General features: G+C 42.4%; 1 protein-coding gene across 3 annotated transcripts in view; it reads left to right on the forward strand.

Moving 5' to 3' along the window:
* The window catches only part of DLC1 (DLC1 Rho GTPase activating protein), a 390,319-nt gene that overhangs the window by 79,318 nt on the left and 284,858 nt on the right, over positions 1-26,143 (forward strand). For all 3 annotated transcript variants that reach the window (XM_058193746.1, XM_058193744.1, XM_058193745.1), the window contains one exon: positions 25,576-25,722. In XM_058193746.1, coding sequence (XP_058049729.1) covers positions 25,576-25,722 — 147 coding nt within the window. The remainder of the gene's footprint in view (positions 1-25,575; positions 25,723-26,143) is intronic.

Below are 26,143 nucleotides of genomic sequence, written 5' to 3' on the forward strand. Positions count from 1 at the left end.
TGCAAGTGCGAACTTGATGTAATTCCCAACTCCTAGTCACTCTGCTCATTAGCCAACTATAAAAACAGCAGTTTCCATGGTCTACTCAGGAGAAGCAGCTTAAAGTTATTTCCTTTTCTCCAGGGAAATTATGCCAGCTTGAAGCCAGCATCCAGCTGTGATTCCCCTCACAAAAGTTATCTTGCTAGCCAACAAAAGCCGCTGAGATGTCAACTCACGGTAGCACTTATGGGAAATAGAAAGATGTTTTAAATTTCTAATAAGGATACCTAATGACCACATGATTTAATTTTTACCCTCATTTCTTTAGTAACAGAGTAGCTGCACAGAGGTTACAGTAGTGGCCAAAATTATGGAAACCTTTTGGGAAAAGTGTATTTTCTAAAACTAGCTAATAACACCACTTTTTTGGGGTGGAGTAATACCATATAATTATATATCAATGGAAAGATAATTTAATCAAGAATGTAATGCAATAACTTTTATGGAGGATTTGCTATTAGAATAGCAGTTACAGTATAAAGAAGAAAAGTGAAACACGTAGAAAAATTGAGATACACAAAAATTATCACCATAGGAAAAATGAGATATACAAAAATTATCACATCAGTTAATAGTTGGGTACCTTTAGCATGAATGACAGCTTTACAATGTCTTCCCATGGAATGAACCAAGTCTTCTAGTTCTGCAGCTGTTATAAATTGAAACCAAGATTCAATGATAGCTTCTATTAACTGGGTTTTACTGCTGGGTTGCTTCTGACTAAGAAGTTTCTTTAGTCGGCACCATAGATTTTTCAATTGGGTTAAGGTCTGGGCTATTCCCAGGCCATTCCAGCAGTGGAATATGATTATTTTGAAACTCCAAAAAAAGGTACTGTTATTAGCCATCAAACCTCAAAAATACACTTTTCCCAAAAGGTTTCCACAATTTTGGACACTACTATAAAGTAGATTTAGCTCCATTGTAAAAGGTAAAGATAAAGGAGTCCCTGCAGACTTTACTAGTCATGGTCAACTATAGTGGATGGTGCTCATCTCCATTTCAAGGCCATTAAACCAGCACTGTCTGAAAACATTTACATATCATATGGCCAGCATGACCTCATGGACCACTGTTACCTTCCCATTGAAGTGGTACCTATTTATCTACTCACATTTGCATGCTTTCGAACTGCTAGGGTTGCAGGAGATGGGACGAGGATAGGAGCTCACCCCATCGCATGGAACTCAGGTATCAAACCTAGGCTGTCAGGTTTCCTAACAGCAAGCCTAGCATCTTAACTGCTAAGTCACCATGCCACCCCAACTACCTTGTAGGGACTCCAAAACTCCTCTCATAATCCTGCTTCATTTGGTATATGCTGCTGCCATATATTTCCCCCCTCTCCCAGAAAGCCTCTGTGCAATTAACTTATCTTTATTTGGCATATATTAATTGTGGGAGTAATCCTTTTCTAGAATGAGCACCGCTGGTTCATTGAATAAATCTAGCACAATGCTGGAAAAGAGATACCTTGCCTATGATTTCAGAGTGAGCGACTAACATTGGAAAATACACTGCAAGGCGAAATTGACAGTTATTGTTGTTGTTAGTTGCAAAGTCATGTCCAACCCATCACGACCCCATGAACAATGTTCCTTCCTGTCCTCTACCACCCTCTGGAGTCCATTTAAGCTTAAAATTGATACACACACACACACACACACATATATACACATACAGGTAAAGGTTCCCCTCGCACATATGTGCAAGTCGTTCCCGACTCTAAGGGGCAGTGCTCATCTCCGTTTCAAAGCTGAACAGCCAGTCCTGTCTGAAGACGTCTCCGTGGTCTTGTGGCTTGTGGATTCAATGCCAAAGGCGCACGGAACGCCAAAGGTGTTCTCACCAAAGGTGGTCCCTATTTTTCTATTTGCATTTTTTACGTGCTTTCAAACTGCTAGGTTGGCAGAAGCTGGGACAAGTAACAGGAGCTCACCCCATTACATGGCACTAGGGATTCGAACCGCTGAACTGCTGACCTTTTGATTGACAAGCTCAGCGTCTTACCCACTAAGCCACCGCGTCCCTTTATGTGTGTGTGTGTGTGTGTGTGTGTGTGTGTGTGTGTATATATATATATATATATATATATATATATATATATATATTTAGATTTGTTTTCTGAGCCAACCCAATCAGTTCAAACCCCCACTAGCAGTTAAAAGGAAGAAATATATATATATATATATATATATATATATATATATATATATATATATATATATGTATATATATATATATGTTTTCTGAGGTTTTCACGGGTGTTTGTATGTAGATCTTTGGTTGTTCGGGTTTTCTCCCGTGTAAAATTGGAAGTGTCTTGGCGACGTTTCGACGAAGAAGCACGAAGTTGAAGCCTGAAGATGACGAATGAGACTTAAACGTTGCCAAGACATATATATATATATATATATATATATATATATATATATATATATATATATATATATATATATATATATCCCCAATAGAAGTTTAACAAAATCCAAGCAGGAATAGCTCCCTTGTACACAATATATCACAGAGCAAAGCTCAATTAGACATCTGGAATATGGTTTGTAGGGCTTAAGTAGGAGTTAACAACAATTACTAATCTTTGATGCAAAGTTTAAATATTTAAACTGCGGCTAGTGGTTGAGGAAACAATCAGAATGGAAAGTGGGGGGATTGTATCAGTACAAAGTCTTTTTCTTAACTGTGTTTTAAAAAAATCAAACTGTAGCAATTTTTAATCTTGATGGGTTTTTTCCTCCTATTTTTGTATTTCTACCCACACAACACTGATTTTTTTTTAAAGGCAGGATTTTAAATGCCTATTATATTTATCAAGAGCAGACCAAAAAAAGGAGAAGGAATAAATTGTTTTTGGAAAAGGTTGGTTTTGGTCCTCTGGTCTCTCCATCCAAACTTCATAGAAATTTATTTATTTATTTTATTTTATTTATTTATTTGTCACAACAGTATATATAAGCATAAGCATGAAATAACTATACGATATATAAGCATATATATAAGCATAAGTATGTAATAACTATAAGAAATTGGATACAATCAAAGGGAACAATAGGACAGGAACGGTAGGCACGCTTGTGCTCTTAGCACACCCCTTACAGACCTCTTAGGAATGGGGTGAGGTCAATAGTAGATAGTTTTTGGTTAAAGCTTTGGGGATTTTGGGAAGAGACCACAGAGTCTGGTAGTGCGTTCCAGGCATTGACATACATCCAAACAAATTCCGAACAAAATCGGAACAAATATGCAAAAAATCTTTGCATCCAAACAAATTCACCCAACCAGATCCCAGCTCATAAAATAAAATAGGATCTCCTACACCATAACTAGATTCACTGATCTACTCTGATGTCTACATTCACTGGATTTGTTTTCTCCATGATGTGGATTGACAAACCAGCTTCTCTCTTTTAACTCTTTCAGTATCTGAGCATTTTGGAAACAAAATCTCATCCTATTTACTACACTGTGATGTCACATGCATCTTAATTCACCTCAGATCAATTTGGGTGCTGTGTAATTCCACTTAGGGACTAAATCTGAACATTCAGTTCAGAAATCCAAATATCTGTCTTGCCTTACTATAACTGCAAAACAAAACAAAACCCAAAAACCCCAAAGCCTTTGAACTTATTGAAAAATAGCATTGAAATAAATGTGACTAAAAATCCTAAACACTCCCAAGAGCAAATAAATATATGTTCTATTTTCAGGAACGCTAGTTGTTAAATTTGCACGGGAGGGTGATTTCCAGAGCTGGTATTCAGCAAGTTTGGACCAGTTCACCCAAACCAGTAGCAGAAATCATGGGTGGGCCAGCCCACCTGTCCTGGCTCTATGCCATCCTATTTAAGCACGTTTTTGAAACCGGGCGCATGCACAGAAGGCGCATGCGTCAGCAAAGCACATGCGTGGAAGGACGGGCGCATGCATGGACATTTGCAAACCAGTAGGAAAAGTAAGAGAATATCACCCCTGGTGATTTCCTTCCTTCCTTCCTTCCTTCCTTCCTTCCTTCCTTCCTTCCTTCCTTCCTTCCTTCCTTCCTTCCCTCCCTCCCTGATAAATGCAAGGATGTTCAAGAAGTTCTGAAGATAAACCAAAGCAGAAAAGGCGTTTTGTTTTGTTTTCTTCCAACTCAATTGGAAGCATTGGTATACGGTTAACATGTAGAAAATGCAAGGGAAAAAATGGAGAATATGGAGGCAAAAGGACGTCATATTTAGCCTTTTCCAAGTAGGCTTTTCGTTCATAATGCTCCATGGTCGTAGAAACTCCACCAACCTTCTTTCAATATCCTTACTGCCAGAGGCGGGTTTCAGCAGGTTCTGCCCAGTTCTGGAGAACCGGTAGTGGAAATTTTGAATAGTTTGGAGAACCGGTAGTAAAAATTCTGACTGGCCCTGCCCCGCATCTATTCTCTGCCTCTTGAGCCCCAGCTGATCGGGAGGAAATGGGGATTTTGCGGTAACCTTCCCTTGGAATGGTGTGGGAATGGAGATTTTACAGTATCCTTCCCCTGCCACGCCCAGCAAGCCACGCCCAGCAAGCCATGCCATGCCCAGCAAGCCACGCCCACAGAAGCGGTAGTAAAAAAATTTGAAACCCTGTTTCACTCCTAAGGGAGTGCTGTTTACTCCTAAGGGAGAGAACAAAGACTTCAATGTACTGGAGCAAACTTTCAACGTATAATTTCAATACCTACACATATAAGAGAGACCTAGTAAATTTATTCAGCAAGGGTTCCGATGATAGCACTATGGTATATTTCTCTCGCTCTTCTCCAATCTGGTGTTATCGTTATAGAGAGAGCTGGAAAGAAATGCATCCAGACTTACTTAGGGCTGGGGTGGGTTTCAAAAATATTAGCAAGGGGTTCTCTGCCCTCTTGCTGGGTGGATGTCGGCATGGTGGGGATAGCCTAGTTGGTCTCCTGCACCGTGGGGGGTGGGCATTTTTGCCCTCCCCAGGTTCCGGAGGTTTTTCTTGAGCCTCTGGAAATGTGAAATCAGTCGCTCCGGAGGCCCTCTGGAGGCCAGAACAGGCCTTCCTAAACTTCTGGTAGGCCCGTGTTTCGCCTTCCTCAAGCCTCCTCACACACCCTGCACTTACCTGCATCCAGAGGACCACGTGAGGACTCCTGGGAGGGGCAGGGTGGGGCCACGTGAGGACTCCTGGGAGGGGCAGGGTGGGGTGGGAGGGGCCAGCCAGGAGTGGGATTTGGGGGTTCTCCAAACTGCACAGAATCTTAGCTAGAGGTTCTCCCGAACCCCTGCGAACTCCCAGCAGCCCACCCCTGCTTAGGGCTCTTCCCTGCCTTCCTCTGTTAGAAGCGAAACTGTTATGCCTTCTGTCATGTCCCCAGAATATTGCTTTCTTCTTATTTCCCAGCCCATAGAGGCCATTTAAACTCATAAATAGCTGTTTTTCTAGTTTTCTAGTTCTAGTTTTCAATAGTGTTTTCCATTTATCCCCTCCCCAACCCCAACCCCCCCAACCATGGATAGGAGTTTAAAACACTTCATCAATGTTGTGGTTGTTGGCAAGAATGGATGCTTGGCTTCTACAGAGACATTTGCCTGTAATGCCTGACCAACACTTTCCATAGCACTTGTCAATTCTTCTGCGGGCGTCTCATAAATAGAGTTTTAGTGCTCTTTGGGGGGAAAAAATGCTAGACCTGTTTGGAAAAGCAGGTGTTGCAATCTTTTGAAGGCTGTATTTAAAAACAGAAATTACACTCATTCTGAAATACACTGAGGACTGAGTTAAAGAAAGAAAGACATCTAGATGCTACCAACTGCTTGTTGTTGGCTCTGTCATCATTGGGTGCATGGCAGGTTTTCTGCTTTTTATGCCATCAAGGGTCTTTATGTGGCAAGTCTTGTTACTCTTAGTGGGAATTTGGGGAGTGGGCTTTATCATTTTATCTTTGGTGGCACTAAATATTATCCAACCCTGAAGAGAAACCTGGCTCAGGCCCTCTTTGTGACTTCAGGGTTGCCACAAGGCAGAAAAGGGGACAGGGAGGGGGAATAGTTGGCTGGGGCTTTACAGTCAAAACAAAAAGTTTTCTTGTGGGAACCAAGGTCATTCCAACAGGTGGCTGGGAAAGGAGGAGTGAAGTAACCAAGCAACCGGCCAGCACCTCTATTGAACAATGTAACTGATGATTTGGGGAAAGGGGGAAACTTTCACTTTTTAATTAAGTGAAAACTGCAGGAACGTTCAGAGTCGGTTTTCACCAGTTGTGCCAATATGATGTATCCAATTCTTTAAGGAATCTACCTGACTCAGAGTTACAGCTCATCTGCCTGGAACCTGCACTGCATATTGGAAATTAATACAATTGAGAGAGTCCAGAGATATTTCACAAGAAGAATCCCCCACTTCTCTGCTCTCAACAAAATACCTTATGCCACCAGACTCGAAATTTTGGGCTTAGACAACTTAGAACTTCGCCCTCTTCAGTCTGACTGAAGCATAAAATAATCTGCTACAATGTCCTACCAGCCAATGAATGCTGCAGCTTCAAGCAAAACAATACAAGAACATACAATAGATACAAACTCATGGTAAACCGATCCAAACTAGACTGCAGAAAATACGACTACAGTAATAGAGTTGTGAATGCCTGGAATGCACTACCTGACTCAGTGATTTCTTCCCCGAACCCCCAAAACTTTTACCTTAGACTGTCTACTGTAGACCTCACCCCATTTCTAAGTGGTCTGTAAGGGGCGTGCATAAGAGCACCTGTGTGCCTACCGTCCCTGTCCTAATGTTTTCTTTTATTCATACCCTTTACATGTATTTATAATTATGTTTACACCTGTATCTGTTATAAAATACATGCTTGACAAAAATAAATAAATAAAAATAAATTCCTGGTTCAGAAATAACCCAATTGACAGATCACAAGGCAAAAAGAAGAATTGTCATGTCCCACTCCCACTCCGACGAATAAGTCAAGGAAGTCCGTAACAAACTTGGCAACGAAGCCTCTGCAGCTTGCCAAGTTCCTTCGAGGTTTATCAGGGCAGGCCGGAGTCCAAGTTGTGACTTCAGCGATAGAGTCCGATATCAGCAAACTAGATAAGACTTTGCTTGACTCAAGGTTGGAATGCCAAAAGCAGGTCCTTTATATATGCTGTGGGGTGTGGCTCTATGACTCAGCATTTTTCCAGGCCAGCCCCACCGTTCCTTCTGCTAGCGTCGCCTCTCAGATCTCCAGAAGCGAGGGTCTACCTACTCTGAATTGTCTTCAGCTGGATCTGCTGTCAGCGTCTGGGAAAGGGAGGGGTCAGAGGGAGTAGGCCCGGGTAATTCCACCACTTGGCTGGCTTCCTGCTCTGAAGGCTGAGCCAAAGGAACACACGCTGTATGAGTGAGGTTTATTGGGCTTCTCCTTTCACTCCTTGAATCCTCTCCGGGCATGGGGCCGGGCCGGGGGCTGGAGTCATGACAGGCCATTCATCTTCATTATCAGACTCAGAGTCTGATAAAAGGCCCGGTTGGAGACGGGAGGGGCCCGGCTGAGGAGAGGAGGGAGGACGAGTCACAACAAGAATAAGGCAAGAAGGAGAATAGCTATGAGAGGGTCGTGAGGGAAATTTTCTTCCACTTTATCCCACCCACATACACACACACCCCTGTACAACTATCAAGCAAATTAACAGATGGAAAACGGTTGTTAGGCAAATCACTGCAGTTATTAAGTGAATCACATGGTCGTAAAGCAATTCTGGCCCATTGATTTTGCTTGTCAGAAGCCCCCTAGGAAGATCCCAAATGGCAATCACATGACCCCAGGATGCTGCCCATTGCTAAACATCTGAATTTTGGTCACATGACTGTGGGGAAATGCTGTGATGGTCATAAGTGTGTGGACTGGTTATAAGTCACTTTTTTCAATGCCCATGTAACTTCAGTCACTAAATGAATAGTTGTAAGTCAAGGACTGTATGTCTGAAAGAGATTTCTTCTGTATTTTTCGGAGTATAAGATGCTCCAGATTATAAGACGTACCTTAGTTTTTGGGGAGGAAAATAAGAAAAAAAATTCCACCTCTGCCTACCAGCATCCATTGTTATTCATATGGCTAGCGTCCTGTCAGTGTGTGAGAGTTGAGAGCTGTTTGGAAACTGAAACAGTATTTGCTGTGTGAGCAACAAGGAGATAGCAAGGAGCCTGGCTGTGGCTTACCTCAACTGTTCTCCTACTAAAGCTGCAGGTTGTGCTGAGCTCTGAAACTAAAACTGAAACTGAAACTCCTCTCCTCTGCTTGTGTTTTGCTTGTATTTACTACCACGTTGGAAAACCTGCTTTTGGTATTGTATATTTACTTTGTGTTGTATTATATATAAAGAGAAGCTATTGAATCCTGCTGAATCAGTTACTTGTGTGTGCTTTCTGGATGTGAATGCTGCTGCAAACTCTGACAGTCCTTGCAGCAAATAGCAAACAGGCAGGTCAGCTTCAGCACATTATTGCAGCCTGATTCAGCACAAGCAGCTGATTGGCGGATGGATCGGCCACCCAGAATACCCCCAATCAGCTGTTCCAGGCTGCAGGGATTGCCACAGAATATCGCCACCTCCATGCATCGCATTTTTGGCTACATTCAGTGTATAAGACGCACCCAAATTTTCACCCTCTTTTGAAAGGTGAAAGGGGGGGAGTGCATCTTACACTCCCAAAAATATGGGCTTCAGGAGAGTTAGAATTCAGGTGTTCCACTTTGAACAGATTCACTTCGATTTAGGCACCTGATTTTTTTCAGATGAATATTTTTGGTTCTAGATTAGAATGATCTGAATGTGATAAACTATCCCAGACAAGAACATCATTAAACAACTATTATTATTATTTTTTAAAAAGTGTCCTGTAGTATTAACTTTCCCAATGTGCACTAAGTTGGAAAATGTTGGGATTTGTTGATTAACTTTTATGAAGGGCACAAGGTGGGAGAAGATTACTCTATGCCTTATAGTTGTAGTAAAATATTCTGGTTGTTCACAAACAACACATAATTGGCAAATGAATTGCCTTATTCTTAATCCTACATAAGAATAATTTGTCATTGGCTATGACAAATTAGGAATCACACTGAGAGATAAATTCAGCAGCCGAATATTGTATCTGCAACTTTTCAAGATTTCCAACTTGTGTTACAAAGCACACAAACATAATATTGAAGGTGGTTATTGAAATAAACACCACAGATGAACAAGTGTAGGTGTCAAGCTTCTTTTCTGTTCCCAATTCTATTTTTTGACGATGCAAGAAATCCTATCAAATCTATTGGACGCTATCTTAATAGTTTCTTTTATAGTGTAGTAATTGTAATAAAATTATATCTCTATGTAAAATCTGCGATTTTCATGAGCAGCTGCCCACACTGATGTGTCCTTGGCTGAGGATCAATCCGGACAGAGTTGGCTTTTTATTTCTTTTCAGTTTCCATTATGAATGATTGTTGGCTACAATTCTCCTGATCGAGACAAAACTGTGCTTATCTTGGAGGCTTAGCAAAATTCTTAATGATCAAGTATGATTGCAAATGCCGAACTAAATAACTATTTTGTTTTGTTCTGTGTCTTGAAACGTAGTTCCCTTTCTCATTTCCCAGTCAGTTTCACCTTCAGTTTTCAAACTTGAATATACTGTGACTTTCTCATTATTATGCAGTTGGTTTCAATTGTCTTAGAACAGTGATTTAAGTGGAAATGGACAAAGTTGGAAACCGCTCATGAAATTAGATTTACAAGAATGCTTCTGATTGTTGATCACTTTTCACTCTGCACATAACATCAAACAAGCATGGATCTATGCCAAGAGTTTTCTGGAATCTGACATTAAAAGGCTAACATTAAAAGGCTAATAATCATGGGACAGAGATCAAATCCCTAATAAAATGTAATAAAAGAATTGATTGTATAACCAGTTTCATAACTCAATTCAGGAGAACCATAAAGGAAAGCCACACAGATATACACATATTCACATGGTTGACAACAGATTCTACTGACATATTGCTTGGAGGATTTTGATTACAGAGTTATGTACTCAGTACTCAGTTTACTGGTTTGTATCCTGTACTTTCTCACAACCTACATTGCTGATGATAGCAACTGCAATTGCAAAAAAAACCATGGGGACTCTCTAATATTGTTTCTTCTCCTTTTTTGGATAGCCTTCTGGTTGTTTGATGCATAATCAGGAGAAGCTTAGCATGTAGTGTCACTAGTACCCATATCCAGGGGTGAAATCCAGCAGGTTCTGACAGGTTCTGGAGAACTGATAGCGGAATTCTGAGTAGTTCCGAGAACCGGTAAATACCACCTCTGGCTAGTCCCAAGGTGGGGGTGGGAATGGAGATTTTGCAATATCCTTCCCTCAGGAGTGGGAAGGGAATGGAGTTTTTGCAGTATCCTTCCCCTGCCATGCCCACCAAGCCACGCCGATGCTCACCAAGCCATGCCCACAGAACCAGTAGTAAAAAAAAATTGGATTTCACCACTGCCCATATCCCCCTCTCTTAGGACCTCATTAAACTTCTCTTCCCTCTCACCCATCCTCTTTTTCTGAAGAGGGAAGGAGGGAGGAGGAGAAGGAGAAGGAGAAGTGGAGGAGGAGGGGGGAGGAAAAGAATTTAAGATGTTTTAATCAATTATGATATAGTTCATAATAGAGAACAATATAGGACACATTATTTTATTTATTTATTTACTTACTTACTTACTTACTTATTATTAAATTTATATGCCACCCATCTTGTAACTCAAGGTGACTCTAAGCAGCTTACAGTGATAATTATAATTATAAATAATTATAAATATAAAAGCATATTAAAATTATAAAAAATTAAAACAAACTAAAAAATATGGGTTCGGGTAGAGGCATGGTGCTGCCTTGTCTGCTACTGCACTAGATCTCAGCTTCTCCTGCAGGATTCCATGCCAGCCAGCAAAGCCAGTTTCTCCTGAAGGCTAAAAGAGAGGGAGTAGTTCTTACCTCTTGTGGCAAGATGTTCCAGGATAGATAGATAGATGGAATTCTTTATTGGCCAAGTGTGATTGGACACACAAGGAATTTGTCTTTGGTACATAGGCTCTCAGTGTACATAAAAAGAAAGGATACATTTGTCAAGAATCATAAGGTACAATCCTTAATGATGGTCATAGGGTACAAATAAGCGATCTAATCATACTAGGAAACAATCAATATAAATCGTAAGGATACAAGCAACAAAGTTACAGTCATACAGTCATAAGTGGAAGGAGATGGGTGATAGGAATGATGAGAAGATTAATAGTAATAGTACTGCAGATTTAGTAAATAGTTTGACGGTGTCGAGGGAATTATTTGTTTAGCAGATTGATGGCTTTCGGGGAAAAACTGTTCTTGTGTCTAGTTGTTCTGGTGTGCAGTACTCTATAGTGTCATTTTGAGGGGAGAAGTTAAAACTGTTTTGTCCAGGATGTGAGGGATCTGTAAATATTTTCACAGCCCTCTTTTTGACTCATGCAGTATACAGGTCCTCAATGAAAGGCAGGTTGGTAGCCATTGTTTTTTCTGCAGCTCTAATTATCCTCTGAAGTCTGTGTCTGTCTTGTTGGATTGCGGAGCCAAACCAGACAGTTATAGAGGTGCAGATGACAGACTCAATAATTCCTCTGTAGAAGTGGATCAGCAGCTCCTTGGGCAGTTTGAGCTTCCTGAGTTGGCACAGAAAGAACATTCTTTGTTGTCCTTTTTTAATGATGTTTTTGATGTTAGCTGTCCATTTTAGGTCTTGAGATAGGATAGAACCTAGAAATTTGAAAGTCTCTACTGTTGATACTGTGTTGTCTAGTATTGGAAGAGGTGGTAATATGGGAGGGGTTCTCCTAAAGTCTATCACCATTTCTATGGTTTTGAATGAGAAGAAAGGATCCATGGCAGAAAAGATTGTCCTGTATCCCACCAGCCAAAATTCCTTGGCTAATGGGATCCCCAGTAGCCCCCTTCTGCCAACATGAGTGTGATAAGCCAGTCCCTTTGGCAAAAGACGGTTCCTTAGATATCCTGGACCCAGACCATAAATGGCTTTAAAGGCAAATAAAGGTAAACTTGGAAGCAGACTGGAAGTCAGTGCAGCTCACTCAGCAGTGGCACTTCATGTGCCATCCTAGGAGCCTCCAACACTGTTCATGCCACTGTGTTCTGGATCAATTGTACCTTCCAAATACTCTTCCAGGAAGTCCCATGTAGGAGTATGTTGCAATAATCCAAGTGGGAGATGATCAGTGCCTGAATGACAAGGCCTCACAGTCCAGAAAATAGCACAATTGATGCACCGCACAAAGTTATGCAATGGCTCGCTTGGCCACGATTGCACACCTGGTTTTTGAGCAGAAGCTGCAAGTCGAGAAGAACCCTCAAGTTGTACACCTGATCTCTCTGAGTAGGGCCAACCCCAGTGGTGGGATTCAAAAGTTTTTACTACCGGTTCTGTGGGCATGGCTGGTGGATGTGACCAGGGGTGCAACAGGCAGCACTGGGCCTCCTGCACCCCTCTGGGAGCAAAAACGGGCTGTGGGGGGATGCACCCGCAGAAGAACAATGTGTAACACTTCTCTCCATTGTTTGTGCTGATGATGGCTGCTGGTAATTCTCAGCTTTCCCGTGCCGGATTGAAATAATAATTTAGAAGACTGCAAATATTCTACAGAGCACATTATCATTTGTGACACAAAGGGAATGAAAAACTCAACTTCTCTTGAGAAACTTTGGTTTATTCCAGTTCTAGGTATCAGGCTAAAAGTTTGTGGAAAGACTGGAGTTGATTATATAGCCTTTGTGAAGTAGAAAATACAGCGTGATACCTGCACAATTCTTTTAACATGTAAAAAGGCTTATGTCGTGACTCTTAAAAGCTTACTTTTGTTCTTGTCACATACAACATCATTATTACTGTGGAATCTAATGAAAGGTAACCCCCTTCTATCCTTTTATCAGAGAGAGACAAAACACCCAGATCAGTTTCTCAGCTTAAAGATGGTGGTTGTTCCGTGAAGAAAGAATTTAAAATCAACCTCATCTGATTTATATGATTGTTTGCAGAAAAGGGCAGATAGCTCTGAATTGGGATGAAGAGTGTTGTCTTTTGCTTGTCTCTCTTGTCAGTTCAGTTGAAGAAAAACTTGCATAACTCTCTAGTTCTGCTGGAGTAACCCAACATTAAGCAAAGCAAGACAGGGATGAGAAAAATCCACATTTTATGCAATGTATAATATTAGTGCAAAATTTAAATCGAGTCCAACTGGCACCAGATTAAAGATGTTCAAGGATTTTTTTTGCCAACAATCTTTGTAAAAGAGCTCTTTCTTCTGAGGATGGGTAAGCAAGGACTGCTTTGCCAATCCAGAAAAGTGACTGCTGGTAGAACTGAAGGCTTATAGTACAGTATAAACCTTTATGCATTTTTTTTAGAAATCGGTTTCATTAAGACTTAGAACTTATAGTGCACTTTGTAAACTTTCCGCAAGACAGTGCCTGGTATTACGCAGTATCTTCCACTTGCTGTTTACCATATCAAAAATAGAATGGCTCAGTGATGGAATGCTGTCGGTTTAACAACCAGTTCGGGGAGTGCGCACTTCGTGCTGAAAATGGAGCATTTAGAAGCTCAGCTGCTTACCTTCCAAGTCAGCAACAGTAATAGAACAGTGAGGGGGTGGGGGAATCAGCTGTGCCACTCAATTGAGATGAGCTAGGAAGCAGGAAAAATAGGACACGATAGGACAGGGGCAGGTGGGTAGGGGCAAGCTGAACATCGGAGCTACCGGTTTGCCCGAACCGGTCTGAATCTCTGGTATGGCTATTATCTACTAGCAGTTTTCTGTATTGTTTTTGGTCTTGAAGGGAGTCTCCAAATTTTAAGAAATATTTATTTATTTATTTATTTATTTATTTATTCGTATTTGTATACCGCCCTATCTCCCGGAGGACTCAGGGCGGTTCACAGGCAAATAAAAACATATATGTACAAATTAAGATAACCATTAAAAAACTTATTCTAAAAGCCAAATTATTAAAAATAGTATAAATATTAAAACCAATTAAAACCCCTATAAATTTAAAATCTAGTCCAGTCCTGCGCAGATGAATAAATGTGTTTTAAGCTCGCGACGGAAGGTTCGGAGGTCCGGAAGTTGACGAAGTCCTGGGGGGAGTTCGTTCCAGAGGGCGGGAGCCCCCACAGAGAAGGCCCTTCCCCTGGGTGTCGCCAGACGACACTGTCTCGCTGGCGGCACCCTGGGGAGTCCCTCTCTGTGAGAGCGCACGGGTCGGTGAGAGGTATTCGGTAGCAGTAGGCGGTCCCGTAGGTAGCCCGGCCCTATGCCATGGAGCGCTTTGAAGATGGTCACCAAAACCTTGAAGCGCACCCGGAAGGCCACAGGTAGCCAGTGCAGTCTGCGCAGGATAGGTGTCACACGGGAGCCACGAGGGGCTCCCTCTATCACCCGCACAGCCGCATTCTGGACTAACTGAAGCCTCCGGATGCCCTCAAGGGAGCCCCATGTAGAGAGCATTGCAGTAATCCAGGCGAGGCGTCACGAGGCGTGGTGACCGTGCATAGGCATCCCGGTCTAGAAAGGCGCAACTGGCGCACCAGGCGAACCTGGTGGAAAGCTCTCCTGGAGGCGGCCGTCAAATGATCTTCAAAGACAGCCGTTCATCCAGGAGAACGCCCAAGTTGCGCACCCTCTCCATCGGGCCAATGACTCGCTCCCAACAGTCAGCCGTGGACTCAGCTGACTGTACCGGGATGCCGGCATCCACAGCCACTCTGTCTTGGAGGATTGAGCTTGAGCCTGTTTCTCCCCATCCAGACCCGTCGGCTTCCAAACACGGGACAGCACTTCGATGGCTTCGTTGGGGTGGCCCGGTGTGGAAAAGTACAGCTGGATGTCATCAGCGTACAGCTGGTACCTCACACGAAACCACTGATGATCTCACCCAGCGGCTTCATATAGATGTTGAACAGAAGGCGAGAGAATCGGCCCTGCGGCACCCCACAAGTGAGGCGCCTTGGGGTCGACCTCTGCCCCCCCGTCAACACCGTCTGTGACCGGTCAGAGAGATAGGAGGAGAACCACCGATAAACGGTGCCTCTCACTCCCAATCCCTCCAACCGGCGCAGCAGGATACCATGGTCGATGGTATCAAAAGCCGCTGAGAGGTCTAATAGGACCAGGGCAGAGGAACAACCCCTATCCCTGGCCCTCCAGAGATCATCCACCAACGCGACCAAAGCCGTCTCAGTGCTGTAACCGGGCCGGAAACCGGACTGAAACGGGTCTAGATAGACAGTTTCATCCAGGTGCAGGGGAAACTGATATGCCACCATACTCTCTACAACCTTCGCCGCGAAGGTTCTTCAACTCCCAGAATCCTCCATGGCTTAAAGTCACCAAGTTTGGAGACTCCTGGTTACGAATAAGAAAATATAAAGCTTGCTAGATACCAAAGACGTTATATTACAGGTCTGAATACTTGATCCAATTTCTCATAGACAGCTACAATGGAATGAGAACCACCAGTTGCACATGTGATGAGTCATCAAGTTGGGCACAAATTCCAATACCATCTGGATACTCTCTTGTAGTCAAATGATACTTAGGTGGGAAAAATCCATTGGGTCAGTGCCATCATAAACATAGTTCACATATTGGGGCTGCAGATGACAGAGAGCCAATCTGATATGGAGATCATGCTATCAGACTAGACATTAGGAGTCTGTGTGTTCTAATCCCACTTTAGGCACAAAGAAAGCTGAGTGACCTTGGACCAGTTATTCTCTCTTAGCCCTAGGAAGGAATATCTATGGAGATTCTCAGTCATCCAGGTCATAGTTGTCCCAAAGGTGCTTTTTGCAAGAGGCAATTGGACTTTCTGATTTGTCTTTGAAGACGTTTCACTTCTCATCCAAGAAGCTTCTTCATGTCTGAGCTGAAGAAGCTTCTTGGATGAGATGAGAAGCGTCTTCAAAGAAAAACCAGAAAGTCCAGTTGCCTCTTGAAAAAATCCTAGGAAGGAAGCAATGCCAAACCACTTCCGAAAACGTGCCAAGAAAACTGTAGGAACTGGTACACACAGTTGCAAGGAATCAATACTAACTGAAAGGCTGTGAAGTTTCCAAAAGATGCCCTAATTCATTCATAATTAATTAATTCTCTCTCTCTCTCTCTCTCACACACACACACACACACACACACACACACACACACACACATCCAAGAATCAGAGAAGGCCCCTATGCTACTTGTACATATACAGCACATCTGCGACATAAGAACCAAAGCATCAGAGTTCATCACATTGCAGTGTTTCAAATGAATTTGCTTTCAATGAAATGGTTAAGATTTGTAAGGCTATTTGTTTGTGCATCTGTTTGTGTGTTTATTTCATTGGGATTCATGAAAATGAAAATAACTCTATAATTGCTAAGCTATTTTGTTGATTTTTATTTATTTATTTATTTATTTATTTTGGCTTTTGTAGAACTATATTTTGCTCTTGCTTTTCCTCCAAGGAGCATGAATAATTTGTAGAAGGTCTATTTTAGAAGACTTCTTACTAAATAGGTTGGATTGCAGGGGAGTTACTGGCTTCAGGCCACCTAATGACTGAAGTTTAGAACTCAGGTGCTCTTGGCCTAAATTCAACACACCTGCTTCCTGCCTGTGTGTTTAAGCTGCCCTTGAATATGTCTGGAAATACAACAATAACAAGTCATCCTTATACCAGAAAACTTCAGGAGCTGCTTGTGATACTGGAAATTCTCTCATCAACTGACTTTGATAATGGAAAATACAAAATAGTATATTTGAGGCACTAGTGTTATTAAAAATCTCTTTGGCTTCCTGTAAAGAATGTATTTTCAGCACATTTTCTAGATTTCTCTTTATCCCTAGCCTCAAGAAGAACACACACAATCCATTACGCAATTGGTTTTCTCCACATGCTTATATGGGATCATTACTGAAAATAGTGGAAATTGCCAAGTGTTACATCAGAAGCAGAATTTACATTTAAATAAAGGAATGTTGAAAATCTCAGGGTAACTGTGACCAACCCAGACTCAACTTTGATGCTAATCAACTGTGGCATTTATAATATTACCATTTTAATCTTACATCAGATCTTCCATGTCAGAAAATATGCACCGTATAATATTTCCCAGAAAACCATGGTCGCCAGAACTATCTTTCCATATCACACGTATTATGTCACTCCAAATGTAACTGAGTAGAAGTCAATCATTTGAATTTGTGAAGTGTTTTGTGTGTGGAAATAAAGGCAGCTTCAAATTAGAAACTGGTCCTGAGAACAGAAAAGAAATATTTGTCTCACTAGGAGATAACAGCTGGATTTAGATTTAGTTCTACGTGAAACCACTGGTTCCAATCAGTGTGACACAGTAAATCATGATTTAGTTTTCTATGCTTTACCAGATTCAAATATGGCAACATCGACATAGCATATAAACAGATATGAATGCTGTCCCTTTCAACATTCTGGTCAAGATTTTCTACATAGGTTTTTATGTGTATCAGCTTCTAATTTTTTACGAGTGCATTTACTAGCTGTTTAAAACTCTGCAGTATACCATGTGGAAAAGTAATAAATGCAAAATATTTGTTTTAATGCCTGAAGTAGAATTCAAATAAAAACCAAAGTATTTCACAGCATACTTGGCGATCAGAGACCTGAATTTCTGAACGTGCCTTTAGCCAAATTCTTGAATGTGAGTATTTCTCCTTCTGTGTGCAGTACTGTAGGGATTTCTGAAAAAAAGGTTCTGCTCAACTCTTTAGGATATCCTGAGGTATTTTGCTGCCTAAGATAAAAGACAAAATGGCAACCTCTCCAATGAACTTACTGGCAAACAAGTTGTACTTCAACAACAGCAACATCAAAGAATTTCTGTGAGATGAGCAAGCTAATCTATGTGATGCTGAGCAAGTGAAACAATACAACAATAGTTGGAAAGTAACCAAGGAGTGAAGCAACCTAGAACTTACCATGTTTGCCCCAAAATAAGACTGGGTCTTATATTAATTTATGCTCCAAAAGATGCATTAGGGCTTATTTTCTGGTTAGGTCTTATTTTGAGGGAAATACAGTACTACATGCATCCATCTGACTGACAATCTTAAGTGGGGCTTATTTTGGGGGTAGGGCTTATATTATGAGCATCCTGAAAAATCATGCTAGGCCTTATTTTCCGATTGGGTCTTATTTTCAGGAAAACAGGGTAGGAGAAATTTCCTAACGGTGTGAGCAATCAACCAATGGAATAGCTTGTCCTCAGAAGTTGTAGGCGATCCATCACTGGAGGCTTTGAAAAACAAATTGGACAATCATTTGTCTGAAATGATATAGGGCAGGAGTGTCAAACTCAAGGCCTGCGGGCCGGATTCGGCCTGCAGGGTTCTTAGATCTGGCCTGTGGGGCCAGCCTGAAAACAGCAAAGGACTGGCCCGCAGTGCCTCTGCTATTAAAAATGGAGCTCAGGGAGGCCATGCATGCCCCCCCGCCTCCCCAAGTTCCATTTTCAATAGCAAAGGAACCACTGGCTGGTCCTTTGCTGTTTCCAGAGAAGTCCTGCCTTAGCCTTAGCACTTGGCCACCATAGGTGCTCCCAACACAAGTCCCATGTCACACCATGCCCTCTGGCCATGCCCCACCCTCTCCCTTTTCTTTGAGGTTAAACACAACCCTGATGCGGCCCTTAATGAAATCAAGTTTGGCACCCCTGGTTTAGGGTCTCCTGTACAAGAAGGTGGTTGGACTAGAAGACCTCTGGGGTCCCTTCCAACTCTATTATTCTACATTCTAAGTTTCAATCAGTTCTTCTCTTTAACTAATCATGAACACAAGCAAAGTGGAAGTGAAACCTGGATGTGTGGAACTTGTGTGCAGGAACAGCTGTGTATCCTTCTGCACTTTAAGCTCACATATATTCACCCAAGCACATTGGTGGCCATTTTCAAGAAGGTGGGACAGATCCAGTAGTAGGTTCCACTTACCTTTGCTACCAGTTCCAAACCGGGAGCATGCACGCAGCACTTCTGCACATGCGCAGAGCATCCGTGGTGACGTCCGGGCGGGTGGGCAGAGCCTCCTGCTGCTGCCACCGCCACTACTGGTTCGCCCAAACTGGGGCAAATTGGTAAAAAACCACCACTGGATAGATCCAATGGTTTCTCATATATTTCTCTGAGTAGAGGAGAACAATCCTGTCTTCATTTATTAAGAAATGATAACTTGGGCCAAATCTCTCATCATTACAGTTCCTAATATAATAAAAAGAAACAGAAACATAATTAGCTTCTTCCGTGTAGTCAATTCATATCTGTGCTTATGAAGGGGTTCAGCAGGATCATTTCTAACATGCATGCATTTAATTTACTGTCTGTATAGTGCCTCACATAAAAAGTTATTTTTATGTGGAAAGCAAAATTCCTGATTATAGTATATGGAAGAATTCCTGGACACCTAACCGTAGAAGCTGTTTCAAGCATTATGAACCTACAGTAAAGGTAAAGGTTTTCCTCGCACATATGTGCTAGTGGTTCCCGACTCTAAGGGACAGTGGTCATCTCCATTTCAAAGCCAAAGAGCCAGCGCTGTCCGAAGACGTCTCCGGACAAATGCCAAATGCGCATGGAAAACCTTCCCACCAAAGTGGTCCCTATTTTTCTACTTGCATTTTTTATGTGCTTTCAAACTGGTAGGTTGGCAGAAGCTGGGACAAGTAACAGGAGCTCACTTCATTACATGGCACTAGGGATTTGAACTCCTGAACTGCCGACCTTTCGATCAACAAGCTCAGCATCTTAGTTTCTGAGCCACTGCACCCCTTATGAACCTACAATACACAATATAAATGTAAAGCATGCTTACTATTGTGGTGTCACTCTCCTGATTTTAAATCCACTGTATGTAAAAATGAAAAACATATATTTCATTGATTTTAAGATTTAGTTCATTTTATGAAGGTCCTGTACATAATTTTAAGGACAAGAGTCCCAACTTTTTACTGGGAAATCTGTGTTGGACTGCAACTACCATAATCCCCAGTCTGCTTGGCTGGGATATATTGAGCTCAAGAGCATCAAAGCAATGAATATGGCAATAACATTACACATAAATTTTACTAAGATTCCCATTGTAGCTAGCAACACTGGTGAATCCTTCTTCTTAATTCTCACTGTCCAATTGCGGAATAAATTCCACTCTGGACTTCGTGATTTACATTATGTCTGAATAAATATTTCCATAGCACCAAAAAGCTTCAAGGGTTGCAAATAGTACTCAACGCAGGCAACATGTGATCAAAAGAAAGTCAAGACATTTTCTTGTGCTTCAACTATGAAAGGCTAAACCTCAAATTTTTTTATGTGGACTTCCTGAGTCTACCATGGAAAAACAAAGCTCTTATATGGAATTTGGGGCATACAGCAAAAAAAAATATGTTTCAGTAGAATGCTTTGCTTATTCCAAAGAAGTATATTTCCTTTTTCCTCCAGACTGGAATGCATCGAAAAATATGTGAGGAAAAGCATGCGGAGTTTCCTGTTCTATATGCAGGAATGTATATAGTGGAGCAAACAATATGGCCTGTATTTATCATGGAGAAAAAGAGAATTTGGTATGATAATGAAATTGGGATCATCAGTTCTGAAAGCTGGTCCATGATGTTCATAAGCAAAGAAGACTCTGCTCAACAGTCTGCAACCTGGAGAACTCTCAAATTTAGTCTCCTTGGTTCAAAGCTACTCACCAGCTGATGGCCCTTCCCCCCCCCTCTATTCTTGATGTTTTGTTTCAACAAAGGGAAAATTAGGGACAAGCAGAGAAATTGGAAATAGAAATTCTGTTGAGGTGACACGGGGCAGAAATAAGCTTTTTGTTGTGACAAAGGCCCAAGTAAATAGTAGTAGACGCAATCAGTTCAAAAACAAACTATTAGAATAGCTGAGAATTAACTCATTCTCAGCATAGTCCAAACTAAATCAAAGCAAATTCTTCATAACACAATTCTTTAGTCTTATCACCTACCTTGGTCTAATAAGGCAAACTGCCAAAGGCTTTTCTTGGCAAAAGTTCAAAAGCAGAAGACGCCGACAAGAAATAAATGCAGCAAGACAAGGAGCAAGGCTATCAATGTTGTTTTCCACCAAAGAGCCCAAATGCCATTGCTGGTCTTTTAAGCCTTATGGGAGGGGCCAATCATCTCTTGGCCTACTCCCGAGTTGTCTTCTTTACTTTAGCTGCTCTTGCCTTCTGGCAGCTCTTCTCATGCGTGCACTAGGAACAGGCTCCTCCTGTTCCTCTGCCTCATTACTGTCAGCCTCTGGAGGCTCCGGAGTCCGCACATCACTCCCAGATGGCCCTGGCCCCACTTCTGCCTCCAACGCAGAGCCCTCATCCAGGCCTTCCCCAGCGTCCAGGACTGGCCCATGTTCTTCCTCAGCTTCATCACTGTCTGACTCCTTTGCCAGCTCCGCAGGCTGCTGGCGGACCACAACACTTTTCCAGAATATTATGAGATCTGAATAACATGTGAACTAGAACAATAAGTGTCCAATTATACTTTGCATTAAATATATACAGTGATGGGATGCTGCCTGTTTAACAACCGGTTCGGTGATCGCTTGCGTCACACGTGTGCACAGTTTTACAAATACTAACCTTCTGTGTTACCACTTGGGAGCAACACAGCTGAGGCATGGCAATCCATTCTGCCGCGCCAGTCAGCTGAGAAGATAAAAGTAAGTAAAGCGCAGGGGCAGATGGGCAGGCCGAGCTGATTGTCAGAGCGAACCGGTTCTCTCCCAGCTGATCGTCGGAGCTACCGGTTCTCCTGAACCAGTCCAAACCAGTAGAATCCCACCCCCGAATATATAGCATATCCTACAATATTTTTTTAAAATAAAAATTAAAGAGGGAAGCAATGTTAATAAAGGTGAAGGACATGAAGTTCAATACTGCCCTTCCCCAAATGCATGATCTTCTGTAAAGCAGTGAAAGTTTGACAAAATTTTACCCTTGTTGATAATTCTACCTTAGAGGAATCAGGCTATGAAGAGAAGTTGAAATCTCCACTTCTCTTGTATTGGCATTAGCATCATCTCAATTATTATCACCACCATGTTTTGAGTAAAGGCTGCACAGCTCTGTAAGAAATAATGTGCAGCTTGATACTTTAAAGTTCGGAATTCTAGAATCCAGTCTGGAGCAGTTACCAGGAACAGAGATTTAGCCTTCCAAGTTTTCGGACTCGTGCTGAACTCAGGAAACTTCTCTCCAAAGTGTGTGTTGGCCTATTCTATGTGTAATATTTATGTGGTATCTGGTTGGGTGTGGCTTCTTTTTGGGGTGTTGATGGCTGGCTATTATGTCATTGATTGTTGTTTCCTTCTGCTGCTGAGTCCTGAGTTCATAAGTACTTGATAAGCTAGTGGTAAATCAGCATTCCTGTTGACTGATGACTTCCCTGGCTATTTTTGTATTTGCTCAGCCAACAATCTAAGTAGCTGTGAAATTGAATGTACGTCCTTGTTCATTGCAATGTGTGGCTACCAATGGCTCTCCTCATCTGACTGCTCACTTGTGTTCTTGCAATTCAGTGTTTAGCAACTTCCTGTCTATCCTACATAGTCAAAGGGCCAATCTATGCAGGGGATCCAGTAGATTACATTGGAAATATCTTCTACCTCCAAGCAATCTTTGCAATGCTTGATTTGTCCTCGTATGGTAGGCTCTGGGCAGTGTGTGATGCCAACTTTCAGACTTTGTATCTCTCTCTTTGGGACTGTGTAAATATTCCAGTATTTTTTCAGTGACTCTGGAAAGTTCTGTCCTTTTGACATATAGGTTTGAGATAAATTGATATATAGATTTTCAGAGATTGACATTAAATCCCTTTTTTATCTCTTGCTTATTGTTCATGTCTCTGTCCCTACTTTTGCCTGTGTTTTTTGTTGTTGCTGTTGTTCCTTTTTTTGGCAATGAACTGTTTTTGATGTTTGTAGATAAATAAACACCAAGCTATATTTTTGGCTAGCTGCACTGAGTGGCCTGCATGCCTGCTCTGATCTGGATTGACTGGGAATGTGCTGGGTGGAAATTAAACTGGAAATTACTTTTAGGAATTTTCTCATACTTGCATATGCCAGCTATATGAACTTATACACATGCCTTGGTGATAGTCCCTGGTAAGAGAATGTGTACATGTAGAAACAGATGTGAGATATTATTCAAAAGGAAATACAGTTGCCTCCTATGATAGCAGCTAAAAAGGGGATGGCAGCATTTCCAGATGCCAAGCTCTACATGTTTCCCTACCTTGTTCTCTTTGCATAGTTTACCAATTGAAGCAAAAGGATGTTTTTGAGACACTCATCCTTTCCAACGAAGCCTTGCGAGAAAGTTGATATGTCAACCATCCCACTCCATCATCTAGCAAAGAAAGACTCCTGGCCCATTGTTTTACCAAGGGTAGACTTCACTGAAGCTTAAGTGGCTACAGAAGTAGCGAAGCTGGATCTGGCGATTTGCAAGCAAATGATGCAATTAAATTTTCCTTTTCTCCAGTTACCAGTTAATGTCCCTATTATCAGTTAATGTCCAATTAGGTGTTTGAGTAACGGACCCTCAGTTTGCGGGCTTTCCAGTTCTGCATTCTGATGGTTGACCTTGGGCTGGCTGGTGCTTCTCACATCTTGGACCAGCATGGCTCGATTTCCATCCCCCCCCCACTTCCTCCCTACATTCCAATCCTCTCTTCCCTCCCTCCAGTTGCTAATGTCAGGCTTGCGAAGCTTGGCTAGCAGAATAGCAGCTATTACATGATATTTCAATGTCCCCATATTATCAGGCATAATGTATCCTTGGAATAGAATAGAATAGAATAGAATAGAAATTCTTTATTGGCCTAGTGTGATTGGACACACAAGGAATTTGTATGTTCCTGGTCAGAATTAAGTCCAGGTTGATCTACAGCCGAGGTGGCGCAGTGGTTAGAATGCAGTACTCCAGGCTACTTCAGCTGACTGCTAGCTGCAGTTCGGCAGTTCAAATCTCACCAGGCTCAAGGTTGACTCAGCCTTGCATCCTTCCGAAGTAAAATGAGGATCCAGATTGTTGGGGGTAATAGGCTGACTCTGTAAACCACTTAGAGAGGGCTGTAAAAGCACTATGAAGCGGTATATATGTCTAAGTGCTGTTGCTATTGCTATCTTAATAAACATGGTCTTGTAGCATTGACTCCTCTGGAATGAACGACATAGGCTTTAGCCATATTGGACTGTAATATCCGTCTGCTAAATTATGATTCAAGTCTTCATCAGTTATGCCTTGGCCTTAGAATGGGATGTTTCGTGCGGGATGATTCCCTTATAGAATGAGACCAGGCGGACTGCAGTCAAAATAAGGCACCGTTCCTATTTCATGCCAGAATTCAGAATACCTAATTCCGAGTTCTCCAATGAATCCGCAGGACTCAGTTGTTCTGTCCTCCTCTGCCTCCGTACGAATGATGGCTTAATTAGCCGACACTATCAGCTCTGGCGACAAAAGAGCCAGCGTCTGCCAAGAGCCCTCGTTATTTTCCACGACGCTGGTGAGTCACAAACTTCAGCTCTAGTCAATCAGTGGATTTGCCTGTTACAAAGAGACACACCAGCTCTGGCTGCCTTTTATATCCTGTGGGGTGTGGCTCCATGACTCAGCACTTCCTAGGCCTGCCCCACCCTTGCTTCTGTTGTTCCCTCCTCTCCTGCCTATGAAACCTAGGATTCAACCATGCCTGATTGCTGTCAGCTGGGTCTGCATGCGTAGCCTGGGTGGGAAAGAGTCAGGGGATGGAGGCCTCGTTATCTCTTTCACCTGGCCTGCTTCTGGCTCCTGCAACTGAGCCAGGGAAGCCGGTGCTCCCAAGATAAGTCCTGACAGCCCTTCCCTCTCACTGTCCAAGTCACTTTCTGGCAGGAGGCCCGGCTCCAAGGCACTTTCTGGCAGCAGGGCTGGCTCGGGGGGCGCAGACACAACATCAGTGGTGAGTCTGCTGCTCCCTACCTGTGCCTTGCCTGATCAAAACGGGCAGGTGTTCAGATAGCAAGAACAAGGGAGGGGGAAATAATAAGGAAAGGAAGCATCAGGCTACAGGTATTGGTCTCAGCTAAGCTAGCTTAGTTCCTGTCAAGTTCCAGGCAGAGATGCAAAATGGAGGGAAAATACTCCTCAGTGAAGTCAAGGCTTGGAGTGAAGAATGCACTGATGAGAGAATGCAGCACAGTGCTGCCTCCACCCCTTTCCTCCTCCTCCTCCTTTTCTCCCCAAATGTGAGCTTGTTGCCTATTATTCAACCCTGTTTTGTTAAATTAGAGAACAGAGAGTTTTTTATTCCTTCCCAGAAGTGCCCTTTCGGATTCTGTAACTGCGTGTTCTAATCCCCAGGAAGCCAGAGACCAAGATCAGCCACGACTGGACTCCATGGTACTACTCATTCTGAAACTGGATCAGCTCGATCAGGATATTGAAAATGCTCTCAGCGAAAGCTCTTCGCCTTCCAGCACATTGACACAACCACAAAAGCCCATCCCTGTAAGTCTGGTTGCTCGACTTTCTTCTTTTTTCCCCCCAGTTGTTTATATTTACTTGCCATGTTTTTTTGTTGTTGCTTCTTTTACTTTTCTCACCCACCCACCCTCTCCCACTGTCCTTTCAGCTGAAATATCTGCAGTTTTCCAAAACCTCTAAACACCAAGACAGATTCCTTGTCCTGTTTCTTAGATCTAGCTCTGTCTTCCAGAGGCACAGAATTATTGTTCTCATTGTGCCTTCTGGGAGTTATAGTCTCGAACAGGGGTCTCCAACCTTGGCAACTTTAAGACTTGTGGACTTCAGTTTCCAGAGTTCTGGACATTGAAGTCCACAGGTCTTAAAGTTGCCAAGGTTGGAGACACGTCGTCTCGAATATCTGGAGACAACAAGACAGACCTAGCTTCTGTTACTGCCTTTGGTC

Source organism: Ahaetulla prasina, chromosome 8 (genome assembly GCF_028640845.1).
Source record: "Ahaetulla prasina isolate Xishuangbanna chromosome 8, ASM2864084v1, whole genome shotgun sequence".
Taxonomy (NCBI): Eukaryota; Metazoa; Chordata; class Lepidosauria; order Squamata; family Colubridae; genus Ahaetulla; species Ahaetulla prasina.